The 14,297-nt window shown below is 33.4% G+C and overlaps 2 protein-coding genes across 2 annotated transcripts; one reads left to right on the top strand and one right to left on the bottom strand.

Annotated features, from left to right (window-relative positions):
• The first annotated feature begins 1,347 nt into the window (after positions 1-1,347).
• LOC133291057 (transcriptional corepressor LEUNIG-like) lies at positions 1,348-9,733 on the top strand. Its single transcript, XM_061489239.1, has 18 exons — positions 1,348-1,379; positions 2,065-2,162; positions 2,273-2,382; positions 2,934-3,221; positions 3,307-3,398; positions 3,508-3,595; positions 3,690-3,753; positions 5,141-5,190; positions 5,800-6,096; positions 6,223-6,351; positions 6,434-6,673; positions 7,103-7,202; positions 7,336-7,445; positions 7,590-7,739; positions 8,475-8,627; positions 8,719-8,835; positions 9,240-9,443; positions 9,587-9,733. The coding sequence occupies exons 1-18, from the start codon at positions 1,348-1,350 to the stop codon at positions 9,731-9,733; spliced, it is 2,469 nt and encodes an 822-aa protein (XP_061345223.1).
• A 1,260-nt stretch (positions 9,734-10,993) lies between these two features.
• Positions 10,994-13,179, bottom strand: LOC133291121 (gibberellin 3-beta-dioxygenase 3-like). The gene is made up of 2 exons (XM_061489317.1): positions 12,716-13,179; positions 10,994-11,591 (listed from the first exon to the last, which is right to left on the bottom strand). Exons 1-2 carry the CDS (start codon positions 13,177-13,179, stop codon positions 10,994-10,996), a joined length of 1,062 nt encoding a protein of 353 aa, XP_061345301.1.
• Positions 13,180-14,297: the final 1,118 nt, after the last annotated feature.

Below are 14,297 nucleotides of genomic sequence, written 5' to 3'. Positions count from 1 at the left end.
TTTGAATAGAATAGATACTAAGAGAGGAAACATTTCAAAATAGTTTCAGTGTGAACACAAAGTGGATATTGAAAAAGAAAACAAATGTTATCAAAGTTTCAAAAAATGATTATCAATTAGAATATATTATTTTAACAAATTATGATTTCTAGTTGGCTGTAAAAACTATTATATTGCTCATCTCAATCCCATGTTAATTTGTCAATATTTATGTCACTAATGCTTGGTAAAAAAATAGGAAATGAGTCATTTCATGTTAAAATTTTTATGTCTATTTTTTTTTTATTAATAATAATTGAATCCCACTTATTTAACGCGTGTGCAAAAAGAAATAGATATAAAAATTTCATATTATCATATTATGTAAAATTTTAACATGATTCATTAAAAAAAAAAATAGAAAATGGTAACGACTTCTTGATTTTTTTTTTTTTTTAGAATGGTGAGATCTTTATTGACTTCATTTATCTCTGTCCCTGAAGACTAGAGCGTAGAAACAAAAAGGTTATTGGAAACATAATAGATACGATATTTATTTGAATGCAACAAAAGGCATCCGCCAGTGGGATAGTCACACTTGTGACTGGGTGAGGGTATTCCAAAACAAACATTTTCGTAGCATGGACACTGTTGCGTGAGGAACAAGAATGTGCTCTAAAAAATAGTAAAAAATTACCTCTAAGCTAAACAAATAAAAATTATAATATATTTTAAATTAAGTTAAGATTAAATATAATTTAAATGAGGTTAAAAATAAAAAGTTTGATATTTTTAATGTTATATAAAATAAAATTATCTCATACATATAAATAAAATATATGAGGATCAGATTACCAAAAAAAAAAAGTATATGATGATCATATAAGTCTACGTAAAAAGAAGAGAGATAAAAAAAATAAGTCTCTCACATATTTATATATATATATATATATATATATATATAGGAAATAATTTTATCTTTTATAATATAATAAAATATTAAACTCAAAAATAAATACATTACTATATATTCTTATGAAAAAAATATTTATTCTTTTAAATTTTTTTAGTTAAAACTGTTACTTTTTATTTAGTATTTAATTAAAGAAAAATCTTCTTAGTTTCTCCCACCATAATTTTTGTTACGTAACTACAGTATTGACATAAGTTTATATGTTTTAAAACCACAAACTGATACCTGTTATTATTTGTTATTTTATTATTGTCTCTATTGATTTTGTTTCAGAAAAATCTATGCAGCATTGTCTTTGTTTCCTTGTGTAGCGGGTCACCATAGCCATAGAGTGACACAGTTTCTACGCTGAGTATCGCCAAGATCAGATTTTTTCACCCTCTAGAGTTCAAAAAATGTCTCGCCTCAACTGGGATGCTGGTGAAATGTACGGTACCCTCTTACACTTTTGAATTTGCCGCCTTGTTTTCTATGTGCTTTTGAACCTTCCATTGTTCCTTCTTATTGTTACTGATTTTTCTCTCTTCTTGGTTTTGTTCATTTTCTTTTGTTGGTGGATGCTGTGCCTGCTTTTTCCCCTGATGCTTTGGTTTAGGGTTTTTGTTTCAATATGATGTGATGATGATGTAAAGCTTTTGGCTTTTCTTGCACCAGTTGTCTGTTCATAGTTGCTTGTGTTGCGTGGTTTATGCATTATCTGCTTTGACTAGCTTCTGTACCTCATTTCCAAGCTTTGATTTTTCTTTTGGTTATTTTTAGCTTGAGTATTTTATATGTATATTTATACGCTCTTAGGCCTATAGCCTGTTTTAATACTTGTCTTATAGCTATCAACTATGCATGATGTCTTCTCCATTGTGTTTTTACCAGCAATCATAAAATTTGGTTGTTGTTTCTGTTATCTCACTTTGAAAAATGGAAAAAGGCTCCTTAATTAGTTCAGTAGAATGTTTTGCATTTGTTAGGCTCAACATCATTTAGCTCGGATTTGTATCTGCACCATCCCCATTCAGTTTGCTAGTTGTTAACTTGCTACCACTTTGATTATTTATTATACTTTTATCACCATTTCTATTTGGGACTCTCTATCCTTTTTTGGGATTGGGGAACAGGTTAGATGCGTATATCTATGATTATCTCACGAAGAGACAATTACATGCTTCTGCAAAAGCATTTCAGGCTGAAGGAAATGTTTCAACCGATCCTGTTGGTAAGATAATAATATGAGCATTCTGTGGGAAATGAAATTTGGTATATGCAAATGCAAATGCTCTTCTAATTTAATTGAATTTGACTTTTACTTTTGGCCATATGCTCCAGTTATAGACGCACCCAGTGGTTTTCTCTTTGAGTGGTGGTCTGTCTTCTGGGACATATATATTGCTAGGACAGACGAGAATCGTTCAGAAGCAGCAACATTTTACAATAAGGTGCGTTTTTTTTTTTTTTTTTTTTTTTTGTAAACTTAAAAAAAGTTGACCTTAACCGAATCTTTTTCTTTCTTTTCCTGGGATTAATTCCTTGGCATCTTTCTTTGTTGTTTGTTTTCTGTGTACTTTTTGTATTCATTGTTACCTCCCTGCTTCTAGTATTGGTAAATGACTCCTTGTTGATGCACTTTCTTTTTATACATTATGCCTATTTAGATTTTTTTAATAATCTGAATAATCAGATATATATGTGTGTGTGTGTGTGCGCGTGTGTCAATTTTGGTGTAACAGTCCATGGTTTAGCATAATTATTTACTAGGGCATTATTATCATTACAATGTATTACTATTTTCTGTGGTTTTAAGATGATTAAGATTTTAATCTTTGACATCTGTCATCTTAAGTTACTAGTCACTGTCAAAATCAATACTATATGCTATGCTAACTAAGTTTTGTTTCAATATCTGTGCCTTGCCCTTATTTCTATTTGTTTAGTACCTAGTATAGTCCATAGATCATAAATTAGCTCAAAATAAATTTGAAAATGACAGAGCCAACAAAGTAAGGCTCGAGAAATGCGGAAGCGACAAGAGCAAGAGCATCAGAGTCCAAACCAGAATCAACAAATGCAAATGCAGTACTTATTGCAGAAGCATGCTCAACAGCAGCAACATAGGAGTGGAACTCAACTTGTTAGTGGGAGTGCTAGCAGTCCTATTAGCAATGACCCTTCGATGAGGCAGAACGAGGCAACATCTAATGCTATGGCAACAAAAATGTATGAGGACAGGTTGAAGCTTCCACTCCAGAGAAATGTTTTAGATCATGCGGCCATCAAGGTATTAAGTCTGTTTGAGATTATAATAAGGTCATTGTTTTTATTATATGATTAATATCGCATTGTTTATACTATTTCTTATGCAGAAGGTTGATGGTAATGTTGGTCAGCTTCTGGACCCAAATCATGCCTTTTTGTTGAAAGCAGTAGCAGCAACAACTGGTGGACATGCTACGGGGTGCCTACCAATCATTTGTCTTTGAGAATATTTATTCTTCATGTCATCTTGTTCTTGATGCTTATGTCACTTTGGGCTGAATTTGCAAAATGTCAAATTCTGTTTGCAGACAAACATTGCTCAGTGCACCTAGCATTTTACAGGGGAATCTTCAACAAATTCAAAATCAGAATCAGCAACTTCCAGGGTGTACACAAGTAATAATGAACAGCATTTTTGTCTTGACATTTGTACGGCTGCCATTTCAAACTTATAATATTTTGTATTTACCGGTCTTGTGTCCTGAAACAGGATATGAATGCAATGATGAGGTCTCAAGCTGTTGTTCCTCAAGGATCCTTTATCGGTGTTCATGGTACTGGTTTTATTGTTTCAAATTAAACTTATTGTTCCCAAGTTTACTCTTTCTTGTTAGTGTTTCAATATAGACTTGGTAAGTTCAATAAGGGATCTTTGAAGATATTCATTCTTTGTTAATTTGCTTCAATATTTTAATTTTCATCCAGTTTTCACTCCCATTTTGGGAATTGTAAGTTATTGGATTTATTCCTTTTTGCCTGAAAATCATTGTACATAATATCTGTGTTCATAAAGAGTTACATTGGAACCGTGCTTTGCTTTCACAAGAATATAAATTGTGTTTGGCTACTGAAGACATGCAAAATATTTCAATGCATCCCTGTTGTAGAATTAAAAAATATTTATCTTTGAATAATTTAAATTGTTTCTAGAATTTGTTGAAACTACTTGTCAGAACTTTGGTCATGATTCATAGCTTTCAATGGCTGAGGCCTGAGGCAGTTGAATGATTAGAATAAGTGTCTTCAGATCTGTAATTTACTTCTCCTGTCTCCAGTTTTCATCTCCTTGCTTTTCTCAGCTAACAGTGTCTGTGACTGCACCTTCTCCTTGTTATCACTTATGTAATCTGATTTAAAAGTTTATTCCTCCCTCCCAAAAATTGTCAGATTCACTTTACGCAATTAAAATATAGTTTAGGGACTTCTCTTTATGAAGTTTATATAGTTGATAATTATTCTCTTTGGCTGTTGGTTATGTTAAAATAACGCTCTACGCATATAGTATACTTTTATAAACTGTGTCAGGTCTTGCCAGAGTTAAGAAGAAATCATTCATTGGCAGACCTTCTCCTGGCATCTTAAACTTTTGGGTGATATGGTTTTTGACATAATATGATCAAATGGTTATTATTAGAAGTAGAAGTTATTAAGCAAACTAAAAGTTGTATCTGTCCAAAGTCTAAATTCAATTATCTTCTCACATGTGGTTCTTGTACCTTAAAATTGTACAGCAAAATCAAATAGGCTTATCTTTTAGGAACTTTACTTATCTAGTGGCATGGTGTTGTTTTCTAACTTAAAAGACACCATAATAATAAAAATATAATGATGATTTTATATACTTCTCATTACTATGAACATGATTTCCTTCCCTTTTTAAGAGACATGTTTCCATCGACACAGAAGATAATTCAAAGAATCAAAATCAATCCAAAAATTCCAGCTTTTTATAAGCTCTTTTGAGCTATTGGAATGAATACCTCAACTTTAATATTTTATTCCTTGCTTTTGACTCTTGAAATATTTAGCATCCCATGCTTTGGTGTATAGTTGCTTTAGATGCCACCTCAGTAATGATATCTCTTGGATCTTTGGTATATTGTAACGGTATGATTTTAGTAATTTTATTTGATTTTTGGTTGACAATTATTCTCATTTCAGGTTCAAATCAAGGTGGTAGCAATTTGACTCTGAAAGGATGGCCTTTAGCAGTAAGACTTTACATAATTTCTCCCTAACAAAATTGTGATGCTGTTTATATGTTGATTGGTGTGATTTTTTCCCCGTTAAATCTTTCTTAGGGAAAATAGCATTTAGTGGTGCAATGTTGCAAACTTTATTGGACTACATAATTTATGTAGCACACTTGATGGATAACATTGTCTGTTCAACGTAAGAATGTTTACTATCTTTTTCTGCACATTTTAAGGTTGAATTTTGGGCACTTTCCTTAGAAAATGGTATGTACTAGTGAAGTGAACTTCCTCGTAGAACCAATGGGACATTACCTGTCAGATATAGCATCTATCTGGTTTAATGTTTAGGGCAGCCTCTCTCTTTGGCCTGTGTAGAACCATACTGTTGGCCAGAAGTTATTTGTGAAACGGAAATTACCAAAATTGGTTGTGATATGGATATTTTAGTTTATTAATTCATTTTGCTTTAAATTTCATCTTTAAGGAAATAACAAGATTACAAGTATATTGGGCTATCTTTCTCTTCTTCATTTTTTCTTATATTCATCTAGATAATTTAGGTGCATCAATGTTCTTTCCACCGTCCAAGCAATCCTATATCTGTTCATATCTCAATTATTTTAGGGACTAGATCAACTTCGTTCAGGACTTCTCCCGCCGAATAATTTGATGCAATCTCCAGAGTCTTTCAATCAACTTTCACTACGGCAGCAACTTATGCTTCAGACACAGCATAATTTAGTTTCTCCATCTGTCAGTGATTTTGAGAGCAGAAGATTTGGAGTGCTTCTTAATCAAAAGATGGGTCTTGGGAAAGATGGCCAATTAAATTCTGTTGGTGATTTAATTCCTAATGTTGGAACACCTGCACATATTGGTTCACCTATGTTGCCTCATCCAGACTCAGATATGTCTCTTAAGGTATCACCTACAGCTGTACCTGAATTGGATTCAAATTTTCACCACTTTGAATGTATTCCATCAGAAATTGTTGCCTTCTAACTTCCCCAAATTCTTCATTATATGTTATTAAATTGTCTTTTGAAGCAACAAGTTCAAAAGAGTAGTCAGCAACTCCAACAATATTCAACACAGCGTACTCGTTCAAGCCAACAGTCTGAGAGTCTCCAGCGGCTAGAAAAATTTGGTTCTAGCAGCTTACCAAGAAATGACCAGGTTTTCAATCTGCTGCCTGTGAGCAATATTGTCTAATGCATATATAGGTTTTCTAATCAGTTTCAGTGTGTGTTAATTTAAGGCTTCCAAAAGTCAAATTGCGAAAAAGCGAAAGCAAGCATCATCTTCAGGTCCTGCCAATAGCCCTGGAACTGCAAACACCACAGGACCATCTACTGATTCACCTTCAACACCATCTTCCCATGCAGCAGGAGATGGGATGACTGTGCCAACTGTCCAACAGAATGTTCCTTCTTCAAAGTCAATGCCTATGTTTGGTACTGATGGTTTGGGCTCGCTTACATCAGCCGAGAATCAATTGGTGAGATGCTTTGAAAGTATTTTCTAGGATTATTTTCTTTTTTTGGTAGATATATTTTCTAGGAATTTTACTTGTATTTAAAATAAAATCTTCTCAAATCATGTTTATGCCATTCTAATACTATGTCATGTTTTGTTGAGAACTATTGGTTCCCTGTCTGTTAAATGAAAATATTGTTTATTTATACTACAAAAAAGGGAGCCTGAAAAACTATTTTTTATTTGCAAATGTTTGAACGCATCATGGCCCCTCAATAAAACAAGAAATAATTGACTTCTAAGAGTAAAAATCAGTACTTTTGGGTTCTGGTCACCTTTGTGATTGTCATTCCATATATATAGTGGACATGTAAGGTTTCTTAAGTATGGAATTATCTGGGCACTTGGAAACTCTACATGAAGGCAAGGTAATTGAATTATTATTTGGCAGGCTGATATGGACCAACTTATGGGTGATGGACCTTTGGTTGACAAAGTTGAGTCATTCTTATCTCCTGATGAGGCAGATCCTGAAGTAAGAGTTGGCAAAGGTATGATAAAACACTCCTTTTCCCCCCCTTCCAAAAATATCCTAATCCAATAGGCACTTTATGGATTGGATTTTTTGTATAACTACATTGAAAAATCTAAGATTTCAAATAAAATTGGTCTACTGTGCATTAGGATTCTCATTCAAGGAGATCAAGCATATAATGGCAAGTACACATAAAGTTGAGTGTTGTCACTTCTCATCAGATGGAAAACTGTTTGTTACTGGTGGCCATGATAAAAAGGTAGGTGCTGCTGATCCGACTTCAACTATGAAATAATCTTCATTTGAGTAGAAATGTTATATTTAGTGGGGTTTGGAAGAAGCTTTTGTTTATTGATTTGAATTTAAAATATGATGAAATCAATTTTTCTGTTTTGGGGTGCAGGCTTCTTTGTGGTGCACAGAATCATTTAACCTGAAATCTATACTTGAAGAGCACGCTCAATGGATAACTGATGTTCGATTTTGTCCAAGTATGTTGCGTGTTGCTACATCCTCAGCTGACAAGACTGTTAGGGTTTGGGATGTTGATAATGTATGTCAAGATTTCTATTGGTCAAATTCAAATTCAATTTTTTTTAAAGTTCAATTAATTTGGATTCAGATAAAGAGATGGAGAAGTTATGACCTTTAAACTGTTATGCTGTGAAATTGTTGCATATTTATTGACTGTTAAGCTGTGAAGTTATACATCCTTTAAACTATGGCCCATGTCTAATCTGACTGCTTACATGTCTTATTCTATTAATCACATTCACACCCTATTTTGTTGTTTACCTTCTTTTTCTTTTATAATCCCCACTTCCACGTTTAGCAATTAAAATCTGAGCAACTTTGTGAGTGGCTATAGCCCATAATTATTTATGGAATTGATATGAAATCCTGGTTGTATCAATCTGAAAACTAGGGTATGATCATAAATGATTGAAAGTAGAGGAAATAGGTCAAAGATAGAGGGGATTGAGTGCTTCCTATTGCTGGAACTTGTCAATAAATCAACCTGGATTTGGTTCCTTACCTCTATCTATATCTATGCATGCTGTTTGATAGCCAGAAAAAAATTCCTTTGTCCTTACATATTTGGAATCTTTCAAGATTATAACTTCTTAATATAGCATCAGTTGTGCAATAATTCCTGTGATTAACCATTTTTTTTGTCTAAAGAGCGCATCACATAGATTTTTCTTTCATCAGTGTGCGTGCTATTATTACATGATCATTTCTTTTATTTTTATCATATAATTTATTGAATTTTGATTATACTTTGCAGCCTGGTTATTCTCTTCGAACATTCACAGGACATACAACAACTGTCATGTCACTAGATTTTCACCCTAGTAAAGACGACCTTATTTGCTCTTGTGACAATAATGAGATAAGATATTGGAGCATAAAAAATGGTAGTTGTACTGGGGTTCACAAGGTTTGCAATCTCCAACATTAATTGTGAAGCAGATCCCAAAGTATTGTTATAATTTGATTGAAAATAACTTAATTTTCTTACATTTTATCAGGTTGGTGTAACTCAGATAAGATTTCAACCTTATTTGGGAAAGCTTCTTGCTGCTGCTGTTGATAAACTCATATCCATTCTTGATGTAGAAACCCCGAGTTGCAGACTTAAATTACAGGTCAGCTGTGAATTTTGTGTATGTAATACCCTTATTTACATGTGTAACCAACATTACATTTTAATTTCTGGTCTATTTGTGAATTTGCTTAAGTTTTAATTGACCACAACTCCACAAACGATGCTAGAGCTTTCTTCTTGATAATGTTAAGACTTCCAACTTTCCTTTGGAGAACATTATGATTCACATATACATTCTGCAGTATTAGATTATTTTGCTGTTTACCTCAAAAAAAATACTTGTATCGACAGTTGATATTGTTTTACTCAGCATTAATGTGCCTAAACAGTTAATAGACACTTCCATCATCAAAGTTCTATTAAAATGCCACCTTTCTCTCTTATCTCTCATTCTTTTCCCCCTCCTTGATTATTTATCAATATCGTTCTGGTGCTTGATTTTAGGGCCATAATAACCATGTCCGTTCTGTGTGCTGGGATTCTTGTGGAAAATATTTGGCATCTCTTAGTGATGATCTGGTTAGAGTGTGGACAGTTGGATCTGGCAGCAAAGGGGAATGGATTCACGAGTTGAAATCATCTAAGAACAAATTCAACACATGTGCTTTCCATCCCTTCTATCCTTTACTGGTCATTGGCTGCCATGATGTAAGTTATCTTTTGTCATACAAGTTATTATATATATCAAAGAATATAACATCATGTTATTCTGACTCTTCTCCAATAAGCACCATCTTTTTTTTTGGAACTGGGAGTTTAGTTTTTGATGTGGAATAACATGGGCATTTCAGACTCTCGAGCTGTGGGACTTCGGAGAGAACAAGACAATGACTCTGCATGCACATGACAACCTTGTATCTTCCTTGGCAGTATCAAATGTTACTGGCTTGGTGGCTTCAGCTAGTCATGACAAGTGTGTCAAGATCTGGAATTCCTAGCATACATAGGGATTTTTTATTTTTTTTATTTTTTGTCCTGGTAGTTCCTACTTCATAGTATAGGTTCAGTAAAGAGTTGTTTTGAATTTTTGCGCAGTCCCTGCTAGCCCATATACGACCCTTCTGACAAAATTTTTCCATACACTAATTTAGAAATAGGAAAGGGTATATAATGAAAGGGAAAAACAAGTATAATGTTATTAATATTATACCCTATCTATTTTATTTTTTAATTCAATATTTTTCCTTTTCTTTTTCGTATTCTCTAGAATATTTTTCTTTTATATATTCTATTCTATATTTTAGGATATAAAACTATAAAAAAAAAATGGCAGGATAATTAATATATGGGAAAAAGAAGTATCCTTTTGAATGACAGAAGCTTGTGTCATTTTAGGTGTTTTACACAAAGTACGACCGGTCGTACTTTGTGTAAAACTGAAAAGTTACTTTTTTTTCTCTCTCTTCAGTCACATCACTGACGTGTAAAGTGAAAAAAAAATAACTTTTCAGAATTACACAGAGTACGACCGGTCGTACTCTGTGTAAATCGGTCGTACTCTGTGTAAATCACTAAAAGGATACAACTTGTGTCCTTTTGAATGACACACACTAAACCCTTAATATATAGGGTTTGGTGTTTGTCATTTTAAATGACATAAGTTCTCTCATTTTAGGAGAGAGATAGCCACAGAAAAATAGAAATCATGGGAGAGAGAAAGTGAGTGGTTTTTTTTATTTAAAATTCAAATTTTCTGTGTCTGTATCTCTCTTAAAATATCATAACTTTCTGTCATTTAAAATGACAAACACTTTTTCCTAATATATATATATGATGGAGAAAATAAAAATGTGGAAAAACAAAAACACACATGGATTTCTTTTTTTTTTTTTAATTTTCTCTCACCACTCTTTTCTCTCTCCTCTCTATGTTTGTCTTTGTGGGAAGTTAGATTTCTCCTCTTACCTAACATGAGAAATCTAATCCCCATAATGAAGTGGCAAACCTCAAAAAGTACAAATAATGAAATAGATATTTTGCAATTTTACATGGAAAATATCCCATTTATTTGCGCTTTTTATTATTATACATTTTTTTGGGTGAAAACTTATTATACATGCATATGATTCTGTTCAAAGTTCAAACACTAAATTCCCGAAAAGCATTTCCCGAGAAAACCAACATTTTATTGAGTAATTGAAAACCTTAAATTATTTGTTTTACAAGAGGACCCTGAAAACTCTGAAATATCATATCATTCACTTTGAGGATATTACTCCATTCCTATTCTTATTATTCTTAATAAGCTCAAGTGCATTGTTAAAATGCATTGATTTGGCACCAAGGTATTCTTTCCAAGTCACTGGGGAATAGAGTGGTGGATGATCATGATCGGTCAACGGTGATATCTTCACATCTTTTGGTGGGCCATAGAAGTATGCAACTGAGATTCGATGACGTGTCTTGTTTACAACCGCTCGATGAAGAGGGCTTTTGAATTGGCCATTGGAGAGTATGTGCATCAAGTCACCAACATTGACCACAAGTGCACCGGGAATGGGCTGGACCGCCATCCACCCAATGCCATCTCCATGGACTTGTAAACCATTGCAAGTGCTTTGGTACACAACCGTGACAACTGATGAGTCAGTGTGTGGGCCTAAGCCCATGGCTCGGTCTGGCTCTGGACAAGCTGGGTATGAGTTCAGATGAAGAAGACTCTGGGCCTTGTTACATCCCGTTTTGGGCTTCAACCACTCGATATCTTTTGAGGTTAAGCCCAGTGATCCAAGCATCAGCTCCACCAACCTTTCAGTCGATTTCTTCATCTCTTTCTGGTACTCCTCCATTACAGTACTGCACCAAAAATATATATCACACTCCCACTATATATATAATAAACAGATAAATGACAAAAGAACTAGCTAAGGGGCATTATTCCTATCTATACAGTTCTAGTTTGATTATAGTTTGTATTTGTGTGTTTCAACTTATATTTTGATTTATGGAATCAACTTAAAGATTTCTTTTTCCAATTGAGTCTATGTCCAAAATGATGCCTTCTAAAATTTTATTAGCATACACTGACCCCTAGATCTCTGCCCCTTGTTCTAATCTTTTAATTAATATTAGTGGTAAAAGTAATTTTTTAAATAAGTGTAAGCATAAGACTAAATCACAGCTTGACAAAAAAAATTATGTAAATTTTTTTAAAAAAATTATTGTTTAACTTTTACTTAATAACTATGGGAAATTATTTGTTGCTTATGTCCTTTAACCCCTTGTAACTATGTATTCCAGAAAATACATAATTATAATATTATAGTTATTTTTTTTTTCCTCTCTTTTCAGAAACTTTCCAAAACCTTGTCGGCTGACAAGAAAAGAAAGAAAAAACAACTTTTATATTATAACTATATAGTTAGAAGGAATAAAAAAACATAAGTTTATATCTTTTAAAAAGATACACACTAAACCCATAAACTATATGAAAACAAATTTTGGCTAGTCTCAACAAATTTCCAAACTAAATAAAAAGGCAGAAGTCAGAAGATAAAGCTAAAGACGGAGGTAATGACAAATGCAATGCAGGCTTTAATATGGGCCTAAGTATATTTGCGGTGTGGTCCAATAACTAAGGAAAGGGCAGGGCTAAGAGGTACGTGAATAAAAATGCATGGCGGTGCATGTTTGAAAATTGAACACATGTTATGGTTGGTGCAAGCACGCGTAATGCCCCTTCTCAGCTCAGCCACCACTCACAGAACGAAACGTTGCAGACATGCAAAGAATCCCTTAACATCTCATCCCATCAGATACAAACGAAGCTCCATCAGTTATCTACGACTATCTTTTATGGCTCTTAAGAGATTTATACAAGCAAGCTCTAAGATATATTCAAATAATTAAAATTATAATGCATGATATAATGTATAATATATATAATATAAAAAAAACATAGGATGACTCATGCGGCATACCAGAAATTAGTTTGCTCGTTGGGTTGATGTGGCCAAAGTAGGGTGGCATGTTCCACCGGAGACCCCACCATTGTGAAACCTTCAGTCCACATGAGCTTTGGAAAGAAACTTGAAATTTGAGGCAGCCCGTAGCCCGTGATGCCGTCCGGTGACCGGAGAGCGCAGATTTTCCGGTGAGTTGGTAAGGAAAATAATCTATGAGTTAGAAGTTCAACTTCATTCAGGAGGTTCAAGGGAACGCCATGGTTAATGACTTGGAACACACCCCATTTCTCACACGCGTGTCGTATGAGCGATTTTGCATTTGGGTCAGAGAGGTTTATGATGGGCATGGATCCGAATGTTTGTGGTTCGGCAACCGTGTGGTCGTTGGGTAGGGTCCATTCATGGGAATTGGGTATGGTGTGTACATTCTTGAAGTCCAGTGGAATGTGGTTCTTGAAGGAGTTTGGGATTGAATTCATTCTTAAAAAGCATATGCTAAACAGTGATCCCCTATGTCTTCCAGTTATCTATATATTTATAAGGAAAAATTTTCTACACTTAAATAACATAACTTATATCATTGAGAATCAGACTCGCATTTTATATTTTTTTTATCCACTCTTTCTTCTTTTATTTATCTTTCAATTAAAATGATACAACTTTATATCATGGGGGCGAAGATAGTAAGATAAAGTGAACAGTTATAATAGAAATAATTAATGATGAGAGTTAAAAAAAGGAATTATTAATTACAAGAAGGTGTATTAATTACATGAAAATTAATTAAATTAAAGAACCTGACAAGCACTAAACGAGTTATTTATATTTTTTAAGAGAGATACGTTCGTTCTATAATTGTTAGGGATTTTTATTAGAATAGAATTTTTTTTTAAAAATGTCCAAAAATAATGATTATCAAAAATATGTTGAAAAAATAATTTTTTTGAAAATATTACCAAAAATATTAGCTCAAATTTTCTTATTTTTATATTTGGTTGATTGTTAATTACAGGATAGAGTAATTTTAAAAATTACAGTGCCAATATACTAGTGGTGCCATCACCGCACTATTGGAGCAGGAAGAAAATATTGCTTAAACAATTGGTGTTTGTGGTGCGAGAAGTAAAAATTGCTTAGCGCTAGTGGAGCCATCACCACTTTAGTGGCGCGGAGACCAATATTTTTTTATCTCTTGAAAATCCAAGAATACACCCCTGGTTACTAGTAATCTTGGATAATATTTTGCCTTAAAAAATTTTCACACATTAAAATATTGTGAAAATTAGATTTTTGACAAAAAAAATTCACAATCGTTACATCAAACTAAGTAAATAAGATTCTCAATGTTATTTTTTTGAAAATCTAAAAAATCTTTATATCAAACATGTAGAATCAACCATATGCACTAGATTCATGCATCATAATTAGGGCTGGCAAAACAGGCTCAGCTCGACGGGTCAACCTGTCCCACCTGTCTAATGAGGCGGTGTAGGTCGTTTTTTGACAGATAGATAACAGACATAGACGAATCAATATAAAATTGGTTCAGATTGACGAGCCAACTTATCCAACCCACCAAACAGGACGGAGCGACTCG

Source organism: Gastrolobium bilobum, unplaced genomic scaffold, assembly GCF_033153095.1.
Source record: "Gastrolobium bilobum isolate Gb01-03AN ecotype WA unplaced genomic scaffold, APGP_CSIRO_Gbil_v1 utg829, whole genome shotgun sequence".
NCBI lineage: Eukaryota > Viridiplantae > Streptophyta > Magnoliopsida > Fabales > Fabaceae > Gastrolobium > Gastrolobium bilobum.
This window is presented reverse-complemented; position numbering and strand designations above follow the sequence as displayed.

Excerpts from the sequence above, each read along its gene's own strand:
- LOC133291057 (XM_061489239.1), top strand. The coding sequence starts at position 1,348 with ATGTCTCGCCTCAACTGGGATGCTGGTGAAAT. Across the intron at positions 3,222-3,306 it reads TAGATCATGCGGCCATCAAG|AAGGTTGATGGTAATGTTGG; the intron begins GTATTAAGTCTG and ends TTTCTTATGCAG. Across the intron at positions 8,836-9,239 it reads GTTGCAGACTTAAATTACAG|GGCCATAATAACCATGTCCG; the intron begins GTCAGCTGTGAA and ends GCTTGATTTTAG.
- LOC133291121 (XM_061489317.1), bottom strand. The coding sequence starts at position 13,179 with ATGAATTCAATCCCAAACTCCTTCAAGAACCACATTCCACTGGACTTC. Across the intron at positions 11,592-12,715 it reads AACGAGCAAACTAATTTCTG|TACTGTAATGGAGGAGTACC; the intron begins GTATGCCGCATG and ends TTTTTGGTGCAG.